At 54.6% G+C, this 18,020-nt stretch overlaps 2 protein-coding genes across 5 annotated transcripts; one reads left to right on the plus strand and one right to left on the minus strand.

Moving 5' to 3' along the window:
* Window positions 1-45: 45 nt before the first annotated feature.
* On the plus strand, window positions 46-8,636 carry PRPF4 (pre-mRNA processing factor 4). The gene is made up of 14 exons (XM_056505067.1): window positions 46-238; window positions 902-1,079; window positions 1,346-1,532; window positions 2,009-2,096; window positions 2,803-2,882; window positions 3,633-3,726; window positions 4,532-4,626; window positions 4,822-4,880; window positions 5,477-5,600; window positions 6,731-6,820; window positions 7,267-7,389; window positions 7,697-7,804; window positions 7,889-8,007; window positions 8,146-8,636. The coding sequence occupies exons 1-14, from the start codon at window positions 188-190 to the stop codon at window positions 8,337-8,339; spliced, it is 1,590 nt and encodes a 529-aa protein (XP_056361042.1). The 5' UTR covers window positions 46-187; the 3' UTR covers window positions 8,340-8,636.
* A 574-nt stretch (window positions 8,637-9,210) lies between these two features.
* Window positions 9,211-18,010, minus strand: WDR31 (WD repeat domain 31). 4 transcript variants are annotated; one of them, XM_056505070.1, is made up of 10 exons: window positions 17,935-18,010; window positions 16,628-16,742; window positions 15,815-15,941; window positions 15,336-15,410; window positions 14,308-14,452; window positions 14,126-14,226; window positions 13,188-13,255; window positions 12,693-12,834; window positions 11,422-11,584; window positions 9,211-10,355 (listed from the first exon to the last, which is right to left on the minus strand). In XM_056505070.1, the coding sequence occupies exons 2-10, from the start codon at window positions 16,672-16,674 to the stop codon at window positions 10,195-10,197; spliced, it is 1,029 nt and encodes a 342-aa protein (XP_056361045.1). In that variant the 5' UTR covers window positions 16,675-16,742; window positions 17,935-18,010; the 3' UTR covers window positions 9,211-10,194. The 4 variants fall into 4 exon arrangements, with proteins under 4 accessions (XP_056361045.1, XP_056361046.1, XP_056361048.1 ...); XM_056505071.1 differs by having other exon boundaries at window positions 16,628-16,727; window positions 17,935-18,000; XM_056505073.1 differs by having other exon boundaries at window positions 16,628-16,724; window positions 17,935-17,984.
* Window positions 18,011-18,020: the final 10 nt, after the last annotated feature.

An 18,020-nucleotide genomic window follows, 5' to 3' on the forward strand; every position in this document is an offset into this window, starting at 1 on the left:
GTGCCCCGCGCACGCCGCTGACCCCGTCACACCTCCCGACATGTCCTGCGCGACCCGGAAGTGGCCGTGAGGCGCCGGAGCCCGTGTGCTGCGGGTCCCGCTCTGTTCCCGTTCTCTGGTTCCTGTTCCCGCTCCCTTTCCAGGCTTGTTTTCGGTTCCCGGTTCTGTTCCCGGTGCCGCTCCCGCCATGGCCACCGCTCGGGCTCCGGCGGCGCGCAGCGCGGCGCGGCCCCCCGAGGTGAGTGAGTGTCCGGGGATGGGGGCGGCTCCGGGCCCGTTCCCCGCACGGCAGCGCAGCAGCGGAGAGGCCGCGGGGGTCGCGACTGCTGCTGCGAGGGGTTTGCGATGCACCGGTGACACCGGAGCCATTGAAAGGAGCCCGCAGGCTCGCGTGTTTTGCTGCATTTCTGCACAGTCCCGATTGCTCTCCCGGCAGGGACCGGGCGCCGTTCACTTTCCCCAGCCTTGCAGGGAGGCGCTGGGAGCTGCAGCATGGCATCCTCCTGCGCTGGCGCTCAGCAAGAGGAGAAAAAGCTTCGTGTTCTGAAGCTTTTAAAAACTACCTCTGCAGATAGTAAATAATAGGGACACAACACTGCCTGACTTAAGCAATTTAATGTGGCGTTTTCCTTTTGTGCTTTGGCCTTTGGGCAAAAACCTCAAGGTCCAGTGGCTGCTCCATCCCTGGAAATGCTCCAGGCCAGGCTGGAGGGGCTTGGAGGAGCCCGGGATAGTGGAACGGCAGGGGTGGGGCTGGGGGGTCTTTAATGCCCCTTCCAAGCCAAAGCAGTCTGCGATTCTGAGGGGGTCTGTGCACGGTGGCCAGCCCGGTTTTGCTGGCACAGCCAGGCTGTCGGTGGCTCCTCTGTCCCACACACACTCAACACTGTCTCTCCTGCAGCCCCCCAAGGCCAAGGCTGCCGAGGAGGGCGAGGCGCCCCCGGCCAAGCGGGCGCCCATCTTCTACGGGAGCCTGGAGGAGAAGGAGCGCGAGCGCCTGGCCAAGGGCGAGGCGGGGCTGCTGGGCAAGGAGGGCATGAAGGCTGCCCTGGAGGCTGGCAACATCAACATCAGCTCTGGTGAGGCTGTGCAACCCCCCTTTGTTATCCCTTCCCACAGATGGCTCTGCTTGCTCTCTGGGCATCCCCTCAAACCAGAGGGCTGGGCGCTCCTTGCTTGGATGCAGGGGCAGGGCTGTGGGACAGCTGCCCAGGGAGGGTGTGGGGTGTCCCTGTTGGAGAGACACCCTGCTCTGGGTCACCCTGCCTTGGCAGGGGACGCACTGGGTGATCTCCAGCCCCAGCTGTTGTGCCGTGGCTCTGTTGCTCAGGCTGTGTCTGTGCAGGGGAGGTGTTTGACCTCGAGGACCACATGAGCGAGCGGCAGGCCGAGGTGCTGGCGGAGTTCGAGCGCCGCAAGCGCGCCCGGCAGATCAACGTGTCCACGGACGACTCGGAGGTGAAGGCGTGTCTGAGGGCCCTGGGCGAGCCCATCACGCTCTTCGGGGAGGGGCCTGCCGAGCGCAGGGAGAGGTGTGTGCTGCCACTCACACAGCCACAGCTGGGGCTGAGCAGGCTGGGGAAGAGACGCTCTGGAGAGAGCTCAGAGGGCCTGAAGGGATCCAGGAGAGCTGGAGGGGGATATGGGACAAGGGATGGAGGGACAGGACACAGGGAATGGCTTTTCCAGGGTTAGATGGGATATTGGGAAGGAATTGTTCCCTGGCAGGGTGGGCAGGGCTGGCACAGGGTGCCCAGAGCAGCTGTGGCTGCCCCTGGATCCCTGGCAGTGCCCAAGGCCAGGCTGGACACTGGGGGTGGGGGACAGTGGGAGTGTCCCTGCCATGGCAGGGGTGGCACTGGATGAGCTTCAAGGTCCCTTTCAACCCAACCCAATGTGAATTTCTGTTCTAAGAGCCCCAAGGCAGAGGGAATGTCACACTGGTATTTGTCAGGTGAGCTGAGAATTCACTGACTAAATAAATCCAGCTTCATGACTTCTTTTCCAGGTTAAGGAACATCCTCTCAGTGGTCGGCACAGATGCATTAAAAAAGACCAGGAAAGATGATGACAGGTCAAAAAAGTCCAAAGAAGAGGTAAAGGTGTCTCCTGTCCCCTCAGTGCTGAGGGAGGGGTGGTACATCCTGGCTTTGGCCAGCCTGTGGATTCTCATGTCATCCCTTCAGGCCGTTTTTCTGTGTTGCCCATTTCAGCAAACCTGTGGCAATGTTTTGTCTCAGTGAGGAGCACCAAGTGTGGGTTTTACTCACTGTGCTGCACTCAGTGTGCAAACCAGGAGAGCAGATGTGTGGGCTCTTACCTACTGTAGCAAGTCCCTTACTTTTGTTACACTTGGGAAGAAAAAAATATGTTGCTGCTGCTGCATCTGTTTCTGCCTTTGATTACTCTTTCTGTTTCTGTTTCTCTTCTCAGTCCATTTTACCTTATTTTTGAGCTGTACTGTAAGAAAAAATTTCTGTAGCTCTGGATTTTGTCTTTACTGGGTGATATGTAAACTCCCAGTAAAGGGTCATGTCAGTAATTACATGTCAGGAAATGCAGATGAGTTCAGCTGGAATGTTGAGTGAAGTGGCAGCATGTCAGGATTGGATCTGTAGGGCAGAGAATTTGATTTGTCTCCCCAGATCCCTTTTCCTGGGGCTTACAGTTGTGCAGAAGGTCCTTAAAAAGAGGCCAGAGCACAGCAGGGTTTGGGGGCAGGTGCTGGGAGGAGCTGAGGGGAATGAACACAGGGGCAGAAGCACCAGAGCTTTTCCATCTGTTTTATTCCTGTTTTCACAGTATCAGCAAACCTGGTACCACGAGGGCCCACGCAGTCTGAAAACAGCCAGGCTGTGGCTGGCCAACTACTCACTCCCCAGGTGAGAGAAAACAGCTCAGAGGAGGAGGGAGGGAATTTTGGCCAAAGGGAACCATGTTAGAAATTAGACACAAAAGAGTAAAGTTGCTTTTTTTCTTTCATGACCCTCCTTCCCCAAAGTTTAACTGTGAGAATACAGGGTTAGGTTATTTTCTAAATTTAAATCCTCCTTCATCTGTCTCCCTCCATCCTCTTGCTGTGATAAGAGATGATATATCATGAAATTGTGAATGCCTGAAAACTCTCCTTAGTTTGTACTAAGTGACTTTGAAGGCAGCTTAAAACATAACATGCTTCATTTGTCTTATGCCTTGGCTTCACCCAGTGCAACAATACTTCCTAAACTACCTGTTAGTTCTACTGTTGTTGGTACTGTGAAAATACCTCCCTACCACTCACAAGCTGGGAAGCCAAATGTTTAAAGGGAGAAAAATATATTTGTTGCAGTAATTTCAGAATTGCTAGTCTGGATAGATATGTATTGTTTTGGAAATAATGTCTTTGATGGCCTTTTCATGTGGCCATCACTTCAGCAAAATTCACTCCCATTTCATTTGTCAAATCCAAGTGCAGGTCCCATTGTGGGTAGCACAGGAAATCCAGGCAGTGGGGAGAGAAGTCCAGTGAGCCCAGAGCTGGAGCTGCCAGGGGCTGATCCAGCATTAGCCCAGTGTGGGGCAGAGCAGGGAAAGGCATTTCCAGCAGCAGGAAGGGCAGTGCTGGGGGTTCTCTCTCACCTCTGCTCTCCCAGGGCAGCGAAGCGGCTGGAGGAGGCCAGGCTGCTCAAGGAGATCCCCGAGGCCACCAGGACATCCCAGAGGCAGGAGCTGCACAAATCCCTGAGGGTAGGTCTGGCAGCTGCCCCACTGCTGTGCTCACAGCACATCCTCCAAAGAGCTCAGCAGGAATTCAGCTGCCTGAGGTGCTGTCCAGATGCACAGCAGCCTCTGCAATCTTGGCAAGTTCTGCTCTTCCTCTCTTTCTCTGTGTCACTCAAGCATGTTCAGAGTGCTCCAGGAGATGGAATTTGTCCCTGTGCATGGCAGAGGGATGCAGAGACATCCCTGCCTTGCCTTGCCACTCAGCTGTGAGGCTAAAGGAGTGTATTCCTGCCTTGGGCACAGGTTTGGGGAGCCAGGGAATCCAAGGGAAATGCCCAGCTCCAGGTGCTGAACATGGCTGGGATGACTCTGAGATGCCCTTTCTGAGCATGCTAAGCCAGATTCCCAGCTTAACCAGGCAGAGAGGCTCAGGCACAGCCTGTGCTGCCCCCCTAATCCTGTTTACTCCAGAGGATTTGCTTGTCCCCTCTGCCCTGTCTGTCTGGTTGGATTCTTTGGATGAGTTGTGGAAGGATGCCAAACTCCAGCCAGCTCTGTGTCAGAGCTGCAGCTGCAGAGCTCTGGGCTGGGTGCCACATGCCATGGGTGGCCCTGGGGGGCTGAGCTGTGCCCCCAGGCCATGCTGGGCCACTTGGGCCAGGCTGCAGCTGGAGTGGCTCCAAGGCAGCTCCTCCTTTGAAAGTGACTTTCCAAGGGTCTCTGCCCTCTGTCCACATTTGCCTCCCTCAGCTCAAGCTTTGCCTGGGGATAGCTCTGGGCTGGTTGCACTTCAGTCATTTATTGATGGTTTTCTTTGTATTTTTTACAGTCCTTGAACAATTTCTGCAGTCAGATCGGGGATGATCGCCCACTGTCCTACTGCCACTTCAGCCCCAACTCCAAACTGCTGGCCACAGCCTGCTGGTGAGACTGCAGGCAGCACCTGCTCTGGGGGCTGGGACAGCACACCAGTGCTCCTGGAGGCTTAGGAATTGTGAGAGGCTGCTCTGAGCTCTCAGCACTTCATTTTAGAGCTGCGCAGAGATTCACTGATCTGAGCAGGACTGATCTGTTCCTTGATGTTCCATCTCCACTGACATCCATTCCTTGTCTCCACAGGAGTGGGCTGTGCAAGCTCTGGTCTGTGCCTGACTGCAACCTGGTCCACACCTTACGAGGTAGAGATTGGCTCTCACTGAACCTTTTGGTTCTTTTCTTCCTCTCTGTGCTGAGCTCCCACATCTGAATTACTTTGTGATTTAAAATGTTGTGTTTGGCAGATTTCTGTCTTACTGAGAGCATCCCTTGGCTTGGGAGCATGGGAATGTGTCATGTAATGAGAAGGGAGACCTGGCCTTTAGCTCAGCTCTGAGTTTGCTGTTTCTATTTCTGAACAGTTTGGTTTGGTTTGGTTTCCAAACCTGGTTTGAGTTACTTGAGTTACAAACAGCAGCAGTTTTGGGCAGGGCACTTGACAACAGTGAGGTTCTTTGAGCCGTGGTCACAACTTGGACTAAATACAGATGTGAGGACAAATCCTTTGATTCATACATTGAATTTTGTCTGCACTTTGAGGGTTCCAAACCTTGATGTTGGATGCTTTGCCTGAAAGTGCAGTTTGGCTGGGGCTGACAGGGCAATGTCACCCAGCAGTGAGGACACAGTGAAAGTGTTTAGGCACCTTCTTCACCAGTACCAAGAAAATGCTGCTTTTCTGAAGAACTGCCCAAGATCCTGTAGCAGACTCTGAATTTTGGTTTTCCTTCCCCTTCAGGACACAGCACCAACGTGGGGGCAATCGTGTTCCACCCCAAGGCCACAGTGTCCCTGGACAAGAAGGATGTGAGCCTGGCCTCCTGTGCAGCTGATGGCTCTGTCAAACTCTGGAACCTGGAAAGGTCAGAACTGTTCCAGATGTGCACAGCTGCAGCTTTGCTGTGCTGGGGTTTATTCCATATTCCTGCAGACATTTACCATCCTCCTGCCAATATGACCTTTTGTTGTAGTTACCCCAGTGCACTGCCTGGCCTCAGTTTTTTCAGCCTCTTCTGCAGGAAGAGAGATCACCCTGATTAGGGAGTCAGGGTGAAGGGAGATGGTCTGACAGGGATTGAGGCAGAATTGCTGCTGGGCATTGGTGAACTGCTGGGGCTGATGGATGGAAGGTTTGGGGACTGCTTCATTTGAACATCTTACTTAGGAGAAAATTGTCCCTCTTGGATATTAAGAAATGAATTTTTGGGTGGTTGGAAAGCACTGGGATTTGGAGAGGGATTGACCAAATACACAACCAGGCATAAAAACTTCTGCCTGTGCTGCAAACAAGTGGATGTCACCTCACAGAGGAGCTCTGGCAGATGGGCAGCACCTCTCAGGCCTGGGAAGAGGAGACTGGATCAGGTACTGAGCCTCTGTGTCAGCTGATTGAGAAGTGGAGCCTGCAGTGCTCCTGGGAAGGGCAGGCAGCTCCCAGAGCCCCAGTTGTTTATCCTCAGCTGAAAATCACAGTTCCTAACAGCAAAAGTGTCTCTGTGCAAAGGGACAGGGGGATTGTTAGGCTCATGTGACCACATCTTAATTAACCTGTTGGAAAGAAACTTCACTGCTGTTCAGATCATGTGTGAAGGCTCCTGACCTGCTGCCTGTCATTCTGGGAGAATAAATATTCCTCCATCCTGTCTCCCTGCATCCTTCAGAGCAGCAGGAGTGGCTGCAGTTCAGGGTCTTGTGTTCTCAGAACTCCCTGCAATTCTGGTAGTCTGTTGTTTGTTTCTGTACTTCTAAAACTGCTAATGAGAGGAGCCTTGTTAATTTTCATTAATCATCATCATCATCCCAGGAGAGCTTTACAAACAACAGGAGGTGTGGAGAAAGGGTTTCACACAGAGCTTTGACTCAAAGGCAGAATTCAGTCACTGGCTACAGCTGTCATATTCCTGCCTGGTTTGGTTTGGTCAGCAGAGCTTTTGCTGCATCACAAGGAGATGGCAGTGCTGTGCCAGTGGCCCATGGCTGGTTTGTGTTGCAGTGACGAGCCGGTGGCAGACATCGAGGGACACAGCATGCGCGTGGCGCGCGTCATGTGGCACCCGTCCGGCCGCTTCCTGGGCACCACCTGGTACGGACACTGGGCTCTGCCTTCAGCAATCACCTGGGGTGCCAGGGCTTGGCCACAGCTGGGCTGTTGCAGTGTCAGTGACAGCAGGTCATTGGGATTCCTATCCCTGCCCCTGGGTGAGACACTCGTGGTCTCAGTGGGAACAAAATGCTTCCAGAGTTGGTGAAATATCCAGTTGTTCTCCTGGAGTTATATGGAGACCAGGGAAGGTTTAGACTGAATATTGGGAAAAAATGTCTTCACAGAAGGGGTGGTCTGGCATTGGAAAGGCTGCCCAAGGGTGGAGTCACCATCCTGGAAGTGTTCAAAAAACATCCGAATGTGGCACCTGGGGACATGGGTTAGTGCAGAATGTGGTGGTGCTGGGTTAACACTTGGACTCTGGTCCTGCAGGGCTTTTCCAGCCCCAATGACTCTGTGACTTAGCGAGTGCTTTGTTCCTGCAGCTACGACCACTCGTGGCGCCTGTGGGACCTGGAGGCGCAGGAGGAGATCCTGCACCAGGAGGGGCACAGCAAGGGCGTCTATGACATCGCCTTCCACACCGACGGCTCCCTGGCCGGCACCGGGTGAGCTGCCCTCGGCTCTGCAGGGCTGGGAGCCCTCACCAGGCCTTGCTTCACCAGGGATTCCTGCTGGGGAATAATGGCTCCCACTGCCAGAGGGCAGGGCTGGGTGGGAAACCGGGAAGGAATTGCTTCTGGCACAGGGTGCCCAGAGCAGCTGTGGCTGCCCCTGGATCCCTGGCAGTGCCCAAGGCCAGGTTGGACATTGGGGCTTGGAGCAGCCTGGGACAGTGGGAGGTGTCCCTGCCATGGCAGGATGAGCTGTAAGGTCCCAGCCAGCCCAGCTCAGTGTGTGATCCTGTGATTGCAGAGGCCTGGATGCCTTTGGCCGGGTGTGGGACCTGCGCACAGGCCGCTGCATCATGTTCCTGGAGGGGCACCTGAAGGAGATCTACGGGATCAACTTCTCCCCAAACGGGTAAGGAGGGAGCTGGCACTGATGTGGGAGCTCTGAGTGCAAACCCCACTCCCTAAACAGTGCTCTGCCTCCCCTCCTTGGCAGGTACCACGTGGCCACGGGCAGTGGGGACAACACGTGCAAGGTGTGGGACCTGCGGCAGAGGAAATGCATCTACACCATCCCTGCCCACCAGAACCTGGTCACCGGCGTCAGGTTCGAACGTGAGTCCTGCTGCTCCCAGCCCTGCCCTCCAGCAGCTCAAAGGCACTCCTGCAGCTCAGCAAGGCCTGTGCTGCTGAGCAGAAATGTTTTCATTTGCAAGTCACACTTCTCACACTCCCCTTTTGTCTCCTGTGCAGCCAACCATGGGAATTTCCTGCTCACGGGCGCCTACGACAACACGGCCAAGATCTGGACCCACCCTGGCTGGTCCCCACTGAAGACCCTGGCAGGGCACGAGGGGAAGGTGATGGGGCTGGACATCTCCCTGGATGGGCAGCTCATTGCCACCTGCTCCTACGACAGAACCTTCAAGCTCTGGACAGCCGAGTAGCTCAGAGGGACAGGGACGTTAAGGACTTTTGGTTGCTTTTTTGTATTAAAGAACAAAATAGGAATCCAATGTGTTACAGCAGCTGCAGTCATGGCTGCTCTGGAGTTTGGGTGTGTTTGAAGCACCAGTGTTGGCCCAGGCTTGGTTGGCATCAAGTCCTGGGGCATTTCCCACTTTTTGGACTGTTTTTATACTGCAGGTACATTTTCTGCTGTAATTTTGATCTGTGTATTTCTACCCTCCCAAGTTCAGCTCCCAGATGTTCTCCAAACATTTGCAGTACCCACAGAGCACCTCGGGTTTGGTGTATGGTTCAGTTTCTGTTACTTCTCACCTTCCTTTTTGGTGAACTTCAAACTTTAATTTACATTTAGGGAGAGAGCTCAGAGGGAGAGGCACGTGGTGCCCTCCTTCCCCTGCCTCCACATGGGTGTCTCTGGAAGGAGATCTGCATCCCCTTGGACTCACTTACAGCAGATGTCCAAGGCCAGGGAATCTTTTCCAGGTACCACCTTGTGTCCTACTCCTTGAATTGTCCCATGGACTGGGTGTTGCAAATCCATGTCAGCATCTCCTGTTCAGGGCTTGCTGTGTGAGGTCACTCAGTGCAGGATTGCCTTGTTCTGCCCTGGGGAGAGCTTTTGTACTTGTTTGTTTAAATTGAGGTTTTGCAAATGTTGTGCCCGGGAAAATCTGAACAGGTTTTGAAGTGTATCCTGAGCTCTGGGTCTCACAAAGAATGGAGAAATTACAAGAATTTCACAATGCACAGTTTGATTTCTGCTGGTGTAAAAACTACCTGAGGAGGGGTGAGGTCATTGGTTCAGCCTGGAGAAGGAGAGGCTAAGGGGAGATTTATCAGAGTCTGCAGCTCATCCTGAGGGGCAGCTCTGATCCCTCCTCCCTGGGACAGGGACAGGAGCCAGGGAATGGCTGGGGCTGGGCCAGGGCAGGCTCAGGCTGGAGCTCAGGGCAAGGTTCTTCCCCCAGAGGTGCTGGCACTGCCCAGGCTCAGGCTGGAGCTCAGGGCAAGGTTCTTCCCCCGGAGGTGCTGGCACTGCCCAGGCTCAGGCTGGAGCTCAGGGCAAGGCTCTTCCCCCAGAGGTGCTGGCACTGCCCAGGCTCAGGCTGGAGCTCAGGGCAAGGCTCTTCCCCCAGAGGTGCTGGCACTGCCCAGGCTCCCCAGGGAATGGGCACGGCCCCGAGGCTGCCAGAGCTCCAGGAGCGTTTGGACACCAGGGATGGACAGGGGGGATTGTTGGGGGGTCTGGGCAGGGACAGGGGCTGCACTGGGTCATCCTGGGGGGTCCCTCCAGCTCAGGGTATTCCATGGTTCTGTGATTCCAGGAGATTTTGGCTGCAGGATAGGGGAAGTTCTTGTGTTACGTCTTTCTTCTCAGCACATTTACCTTTGATCCTGTGGGTAAAGCACTTGGGCTATTCTTCCTTCCCTGATGCAAAAGACAATTTGAAGTTTGTGTGTCTTGGCAGAGGATTCCTTTCCCAAGTGTTTGTATTTTGGGATTGCAGTTCTAGAGCCTGAACAGTGTCTGACAAGTTCCAATGCTCAGAACGCTGCCACCTCCTCCAGGGCCAGTGTCTGACAGCGGTTTTAGTGTCTGACAGGTTCCAGTGCTCAGAACACTGCCACCTCCTCCTGGGACAGTGTCTGACAGGTTCCAGTGCTCAGAACACTGCCACCTCCTCCTGGGACAGTGTCTGACAGGTTCCAGTGCTCAGAACGCTGCCACCTCCTCCAGGGCCAGTGTCTGACAGGGTTTCCAGTGTCTGACAGGTTCCAGTGCTCAGAACGCTGCCACCTCCTCCAGGGCCAGTGTCTGACAAGTTCCAGTGCTCAGAACGCTCCCACCTCCTCCAGGGCCGGCTCGGGGCCGCCCCTCAGCCGCAGCACGTGGATGCCGGAGTTGGAGCTGGCGCAGAGCAGGGTGGAGCTGTCACACGCAGCCAGCGAGGCCAGCGGCCCCGAGCCCTCCAGGCACAGCGTGGCCAGGCAGGCTGCAAGGCAAGGGACAAGGGACAAGGGAGGGAGGCTGGGAGGCAGGGACACACCAATCTCCCACCTCCAGACTCTGCTCGCCCGAGGTGGGCGAGTTGCTGCCCTCACACACAGGAGGAAAGAGAAATAAGATTTACCACATCTAGTGCCACATGAGCCTTTCTGTTTGTGTCTGTTATTGAACCCCCTGATGACAGTTTGTGCAGAGACCCCAGCCCCAGGCTGAGCTGCAAACAGCTGCACTTGGCCTGGACCCAGAGGCAGCTGCCTCTCCTGGTGCCCTGCTCTTCCCAGAGCAGCTGGATTGTGGCTCACCCAGCTGGGAAGGCGAGAGGATCAAAGCTGCTGCCAGCCCCACAGCCACCCTGGGTGCACGGACACCAGGAAAAGAACAGGTGAGAGAACAGAAGGTCCCTCTCTGCAGGAGAGCCTCAGGTTTCTATTTTCAGCCCATCTTAAGTAAGTTCCCTTGGAGAGGGGCTTAGCCCTGGGGAGTGTAATGCTGTGAACCTGAACGGCTCCCAGGAGGTCTCTGCCTGCAGCACAAGGGTTACTAAGAACCTGCTGCTGAGGCAGGGCTAGGCAGGCAAACAAACACCTTGGTGTCCAGCTCTGGGAGGGACTCATCCTCACCACCAGGTTTAACCCCAAAATGCCCATGATTCCCCTTCAAGAGGACAACCAGAATGAGGGTTGACAAAAATGACAGCCCCCTGTCCTCCAGCACAAATTCTGTTCCTTACTACCGTCTACTTGTACCTGCAGAAATCTCTGGAGTTCCCCTGGTTTTTTTAATCATTTTTCCTCTCATGTCTTAACTTGGATGTATCTTTAAAAGCTGCCTGGTAATTCCTCCTTTCAGCTGAGGGAAGACCCCTGTCATCTGTGATGTACAGCCCCTTATTTGTTGAGCCCTGGGGCATTTCTCCACCCTGCCCTGCAGCTGCCTTGCAGTAAACTCCAGAGATTGCAGCACTAACCCTGCCCATCACCACCAGGAGACAGAACTGAGGGAAGTGGGTTTGTTATCCAGGAGAACACGGAGCAGGCAGGAGCCTCCCCTACCTGCAGTGTCTCGGTCCCAGACCTTCACTGTGCCGTCGCTGGAGGATGTGGCAATGCTGGGGGCGAGGGAGGGGCCCCGGGGCAGGAAAACACACGAGGTGGTGGTCTGGAAATGTCCTTTGTACTCACACACTCGGCTCCTGGTCTGCCTCAGGTCCCAGAGCTGTAGGAAACAGGCAGTGGTAGAGCCCCAGCTCTGCCAGCAGAGTCTTTACCGAGACAGGAAGGTGAGTTGGGATAAAAGAGCTCCTCACCAACCCTCAGAGTACCATCGCTACTGCCCTGGCCCTGCTCATGCTCACAGTCCTGGAGAACATCAAAGCCCAAAGGATTTTCACCACTGGTAACTGAGCCCGTGGCCACACCCATCAGAGCCAACAAGCAAAGACTGTGCAGGCAGGTGAGAAGTGTCCACCCTGGGATGGGATAGTTTCACCCTCTTGATACTCACACACAGAGCTGAAAACCTGCAGGATTGCAAGATCCCTTACAGGCTTTCTGCAAGAACCTTGTGTTCCTTAGTGCCATCCACTGGGGTTTTTTTGTGTGTTTTACTAAAATGAAATTCCAGACTAGTTTGGGGTGGAAGAAACCTTAAAGAGTTTCAACTCCCTGAAGTGGGCACAGATGCCACTCACTAGATCAGGGAGCTCCAAGCCCCATTGATGCCTTAAGTTCTGAGTTTTCTGTTCTGCTTGGGTATGCTTTTCTGTTGTGCTTAGGGTGATAAAGACAAAATAGTCCAATTTCAGCTATTGACTCCAGGGCAGTTTCTTCAAACTCCAGGCCCTAAGCATAAACAATGTGAAAAGAGCAGGGTGGGGCAGCAAGCAGGCAAGGAGGATGAAACCTCACAATTTGGGACTGTTAATTGGATGGTTGACTCCTGTATGCAAATAGAGTAAAGTCTATAAAGATGTGAGATCATGTGACCAAGCCCTCTTTTGCTTCCACCTTGGAGCCATCCAGGCACGGGGGCCAGGTTGTGGCCTTTGCAGGCCTCTCAATAAATACCCATTTTATTCCCCCTAACTCTGTGTAGTCTCTGCTCCAGCTCCTCAAGGCATCACCATCCAACCTCTCCTTGGACACTTCCAGGGACGGGGCAAATCCCGTTGGTTTAATCAGGAGGAATAACCACTGATATTCCCTGGGCAGAACCTCCCAAAGGGACAGGCAGGAAGACACCCAGCCCTGGCTGGTGACACTCAGCCCCTGAGCGCTGTCCCTGTGTGGGCACAGGAGCAGAGCCAGCCTGGCTGGGCACTCACGGTGGCCTCGGCGCCGTGGCCGGCGCAGCCGCTGCTGCTGCTCAGGCAGTACCGCCCGTCCTGGCTGGCGTCACAGCACGTCTGCACCTGCTGCTTGGCTGGGAAGGTGTGTGCCACCTGCAGCTCCCGGCTGTCCCACACCCTGCAGGGAACAGCACAGCCCAGGGGGACCCTGAGGCATCAGCAGCAGCGTGCTGTCCCTCTGTGCCCTCCCACACACCACACGCTCTGTCCCAAACTCTCCCTGCATCCCTGCATTCATCCACGCTGGATCACTCTCCAGCTTTCTGTCTCACAAATTCTCCTCTTCACCTGCAGCCACCACCCAGATCTGCTCCCAGCCCCTGTCCCTGGTAGGACATTGCCCTTCAAGGCCCAGGTGAGCTGGCAGGTGGCTTTTAGTCACACCAGCAGTGGTCATGACAACCAACCACACAACAGCCCCACGTGCCTCAGGCTGTACCTCCCTTTTCTCTGGCCACAGGGAGAATTTACCTGGTGGTTTTATCCTCTGAGGTCTGGATGACATAAGGCTCCCCAGGAACCCAGCACAGGTGTGTGACCTGCAGAGAGGGAAGGATGAGCAGGAGCCACCTCTGTGTGCAGCCCAGGCTGTGTCTGCCTGAGGATGGAGCCACTGAGCTCCCATCCTCTCGCTCCTCCTGCTGGGTTGGAAATGTTGGATGAAGACATTTGCTGCTCCCCTGCCAGGTCCAGTCCCAGTGGGGTTCCTGGGGTGACTGAGGCTGGCAGCTGCTGGGAACAGGACAGCACAGGCACCAGGGGTGGTACCCAAACCAGCTCTGGGCTGGTACAGGAGGGAGTGCAGCCCCACTGCACAGGGCTTGTTCAGCCTGGAGAACAGGAGACTCAGGGGGGTCTTCTGGCTCTCCACATCTCCCTGACAGGAAGGTGCAGCCAGGTGGGGGTCAGGCTCTGCTCCCAGGGAACAAGCAAAGAGAAGAAATGGCCTCAAGTTGTGCCAAGGGAGGTTTAGATGGGATATTGGGGAAAATTTCTTTGCTAAAAGGGTGGTCAGGCATTGGCACAGGATGCCCAGGGCAGTGGTGGAGGGATTTGGAAGACAGGTAGATGTGGCACTTAGGGAAATGAGTCCCCAAGTGGCTGAGGCAGCACTGGGGGAGTGGCTGGACTCTGTCTCAGAGGTCTTTTCCAACCTCAGTGATTCCATGATTCTGTGTGCTTCCAAACAGCTCTGAGAGCATTGATAAATTGCCATGAGTCCCTTGGTACCTTTGTGCTCCTGGGTTTGTTGTTACCTGGAGCAGGTTACAGCCTCAAGCTGTGCAGTGTCCCAAGGGCTCCCTTGGGCACCAAGCTCACAGCAAATTCTCTCTGCACAGCTCCATGTGTGAAATAACCATACAGGCAGGGGGTGTTGGGATGGGATTGGAGGAACCAGCAGATCCTACCAGATTCCTGGAGATTGCAGCTCTGCCCAGGCACTCCCCGGTCTCGGTGTCCCACTTGCACACGGTGTTGTCCCGGGAGCCCGTGCACAGCTGGGAGGCATCTGCTAACACAGGTACCATCAGAAACAAGGCAGGAAACACTGCCAGGCAATCCCTGGGGACTGGAGTGTGCTGTCCCTCACCTGGGCTCACAGCCAGTCCTGTAACAACCAGGTCATGTCCTGGGAAGTGCTGCCTTGGCCCCGAAGGCCCGTGCAGCTCCCACATCATCACTGTCCTGTCCCGGGATGCACTGAAGACTCTGCTGGAGTCAAGGGCTGAGGTGACCTGCCAAGGACCAGAAGGAGCTGCTCATCCTGCCACCCAGTTCACAGGGAGAGCACAGCTCTGCTGCTGGCCTGCCACAGCCCAGCACACACAGGAGCATGGCTGGGGAGAGCCCAGCCTCCCAAACCTGCCCTGTATCCCCTCAGAGTCAGGGATGGGGGATGAGTGCTCTCAGGTCTTGTTCTTGAAACCATTCATTCATTTTACAGAGAAACTTCCTTACAAACCAAATGAGCCCAGGGCACAGTTGTTTTGAGCACTGAGGTGAACAAAGCCCCCTTTGTCTTTGCAGTGCCCTGCAGAGGGGCACTGGCCACACCACACACAGCTACAGCCCCGCTGCACATCTGCTCTCCCAGAAGCCTTCTTGGCTTTGTCACCCTAATCCCAGAAAGGAAATTAAAGCCCTGCTATTCCCAGAATATGCCAGCTATGACACATGGCATGGGTATTCCCAGAATATATCAGGCAGGTACGGCTGATTTGTGAAATAACACCAAGCCTAGCAGAATGAGACCTGAAGAAAAGTGAAAAGGAACTCTGCATCAAAAATTTGACCTCATGATTCATCCTGAGCTTTTGCTGCAGTCTCTAGGATGGGAAGACAAGCTCCCACCCAGACCTCCTGCAGCCCTGTTTAGTCTGGATGCAACACCCCATGCTGCTTCCACAAGTATCTGTTGGGACCTTGGGAAAAACCTAATGTATTCTGATCACATAATCATGAATCCTTAAATTTGGAAAAGACCTTTAAGGTCATCAAGCCCAACAGTCCCCAGCTGGATAGCAGGAATACCCTGATCCCACCTTGCTGTGTGGATGACAAAGCAGTGCTCCATCATTCCAGGCTCCCCAGCTCCTGGGGGGACCCCAGCACTCTCACCTTGGTGACCTCGCGCTCGTGGCCGAGGAAGCGGCGCAGGGCAGCCCCAGATCTCCAGCTGGACACAGCCACACTCTGCAGGGACAGGGACAGGTACAGGGACAGGGTCAGCAAGAGCAGGGCAGGTAGGATTTTTCACATCCTTGGTTACAAGATTTGTGCACAGTCCACAGGACAGGGAACAGGTTCCTCTGGTTTTCAGCTCCTAGAGCATGTACAGCTGTCCTTACAGACAAGTGATGCAAGAGTCAGTGTGGCCATCCCAAGCCTGGGTGGGAGCATTTGATGTGAAATGAGCTCTAGAGAGGTCACAAAACTTGATTCCATGTGCTTCAGTGCGTGCCCTCACTCTAAGCTCGTGTTTCCTTTCTAAATCCAGGGACTGACCTAGCTACCATCCACAGAAATGTTCAAAGCTCACATCTCAACCTTATTTTTGAAGCTGTTGGTATCTTTTCCCATCCCAGGGGATAGCTCACCTTGTCCCTTCCTCCTGAGACGCACAGGTCAGGTTTGAGAGCAGCCACAGAGGTGACAGCGTCGGTGTGAGCGGGGCTGTGCTGCTGGCAGGCTCCAGGTCCTGGCTGTCCCACGGAGCCCTCGGCCCTGCAGAGACACAGGCACAGCCAGCAGCTGCAGGGGCTGCCAGCAGTGCCAGCTGCCATTCCCTGGCACCTCTGGCATCTTCTGACAGGACAGCATCTGCCTTAGACAGCCAGAGAGAGGCTGTGATCAGGTGGAGCATGGAGCAGACCTATCCCAGCTCTAGAGCTGCTGAATATTTGTTTCAGAAGAAAAGAGATTCTGACCTCACCAGCCTCCACAGTCACTCACATGGATCAGGCCCTGCTGCTCTTTGCTGTGACACAAGTCCCTCCTGCTGGCACCCAGTGCTGCTCTCCAGGCACAGATCCCTCTCCCTGCTGCTAGGGACTGAACTATTTCATCTTGGCCATGAAAGCTGGTGACAGGCTCTGAAGGCACAACAAAGCAGTTGAGTATTTGGGCCAAAGAGCCACTCCTGGAGCTGCTCCCCTTCAGAGCTCTGCCTCAGCCATCACAGAGCACAGTCCCTGGCCAGGGTTATGTGCTTGGCCAATCCTGTGAGTGACACTTGGGCTTTTGGGTTCCCCAAAGAAGCTGAGTAGACTTAATAAGTCTGCTAAATGTTGATTAAACATCAGTAGTGAAACTAAACCCCTGTTCTTGCTACATTGTCTGGTCTTTTGTGTTCTCTCTTCACTCTCACATCTGGTTTATTAGCAAGACCTGATCTCCCAGTGTTGCTTTACCTGTATTTGCTGGTGTGGAAGCTGATTTTACTCTGCAGTTTCCCCATAGCCCTGGCAAGGAGCAGGCAGTGGTGGTGTCACATCAGCACCTCGGGACCTGCTGTGGGGACACAACCTGTGAGTGAGGGGACATGGCATCACCAGGGATCCAGAGGAGTTTCTGATTGTCACACACAGGATAAGGTGCTGCTAATGTCTTATCTACATCCTAACTCCATTCAGAGCAAGAGGAAAACCTCAGGGGGGGAGCATAAGGAGGTCCTGAGTGGAACCCTCAGCTTAGAGCAGAGCCAGCAGCAGGGTGAGGTCACACTGAGCTTAAAAATGCCCAAGCTTGGTGAGGCCACAGCAGAGATGGAGCTGCTGCCTGTCATTCTTTACACCTCCTCCTACTCCTGTATCTGGTCTGGACTTCCATAAACCCTGGAGACCCAGTTTTTGGCTTGGTGAAGGCAAACACCTTCAGACTTGGTGGGACCATGAGCAGGCACAGGCAGCCTCAACTGAGCCAGCCTGGCCATGCCTGAATTGATCTTTCCATGAGCTGAGGAACACTTTGGGAAGAGTTTCCAGTCCAAACACCAACTCCAGGCAAGGCAAGACCACGTGGATAACACAGATGCATTCAGCAAACACTTGCTGGCCAGGCTGGGGTCAGGCTGCCCCATCCCTCCCAAGAGGGGTCAGCACAGCCAGACCCTGCAGCAGAGCCATCAGATCCACCCGGGAGCAGCAGCGTCTCCCCCCTGTCCTCACAGGTCACAGACTGAGCAGGAACCAGCCTCAGTGACAGTGAATTGTCACAGACAATAACTGGATGCTGCTCAGCTCGAGGCATACTAATTGGATTTAGTCTGCTGGCATGCCCATCTTCCACGGCTGTAGCATTTTGCTAGTGAAAATCAGAGAAAAAAACCTCCAATTTTCTTTTTCCAGAAAAAAACTGGTTATGAAGGAAGGTTCATGAAGGAAGGTATGTAAAGGAAGGTTGTGAAGGAAGGAAGGTTGTGAAGGAAGGAAGGTTGTGAAGGAAGGAAGGTTCATGAGGGAAGGTTGTGCAGGAAGGAAGGTTTGTGAAGGAAGGTTGTGAAGGAAGGTTGTGCAGGAAGGAAGATTGTGCAGGAAGGAAGGTTGTGCAGGAAGGAAGGTTGTGCAGGAAGGTTTGTGAAGGAAGGTTGTGAAGGAAGGAAGGTTGTGAAGGAAGGAAGGTTGTGAAGGAAGGTTGTGAAGGAAGGCTGTGAAGGAAGAAAGGTTGTGAAGGAAGGTTCATGAGGGAAGGCTGTGAAGGAAGGCTGTGAAGCACTCACCGGCCGCGCCGTCCCGCCCGTCCCCGCTCCCCGCTCCCGGCTCTTGGCTCCCCGCTCCCGGCTCCTGGCTGCCGGCGGGGCCGGGC

This window comes from Oenanthe melanoleuca, chromosome 17 (assembly GCF_029582105.1).
Source record: "Oenanthe melanoleuca isolate GR-GAL-2019-014 chromosome 17, OMel1.0, whole genome shotgun sequence".
Taxonomy (NCBI): Eukaryota; Metazoa; Chordata; class Aves; order Passeriformes; family Muscicapidae; genus Oenanthe; species Oenanthe melanoleuca.

Bases quoted from the DNA above. Each gene is read 5' to 3' on its own strand.
- PRPF4 (XM_056505067.1), top strand. From the start codon at position 188: ATGGCCACCGCTCGGGCTCCGGCGGCGCGCAGCGCGGCGCGGCCCCCC. The intron at 239-901 runs GTGAGTGAGTGT...TCTCTCCTGCAG, and splicing joins GCGCGGCGCGGCCCCCCGAG to CCCCCCAAGGCCAAGGCTGC. The intron at 7,805-7,888 runs GTAAGGAGGGAG...CCTCCTTGGCAG, and splicing joins ATCAACTTCTCCCCAAACGG to GTACCACGTGGCCACGGGCA.
- WDR31 (XM_056505070.1), bottom strand. From the start codon at position 16,674: ATGGGGAAACTGCAGAGTAAAATCAGCTTCCACACCAGCAAATACAG. The intron at 14,453-15,335 runs GTGAGAGTGCTG...GGTCCTTGGCAG, and splicing joins ACGAGCGCGAGGTCACCAAG to GTCACCTCAGCCCTTGACTC. The intron at 10,356-11,421 runs GTAGGGGAGGCT...CTTGCCTTGCAG, and splicing joins CTGGGACCGAGACACTGCAG to CCTGCCTGGCCACGCTGTGC.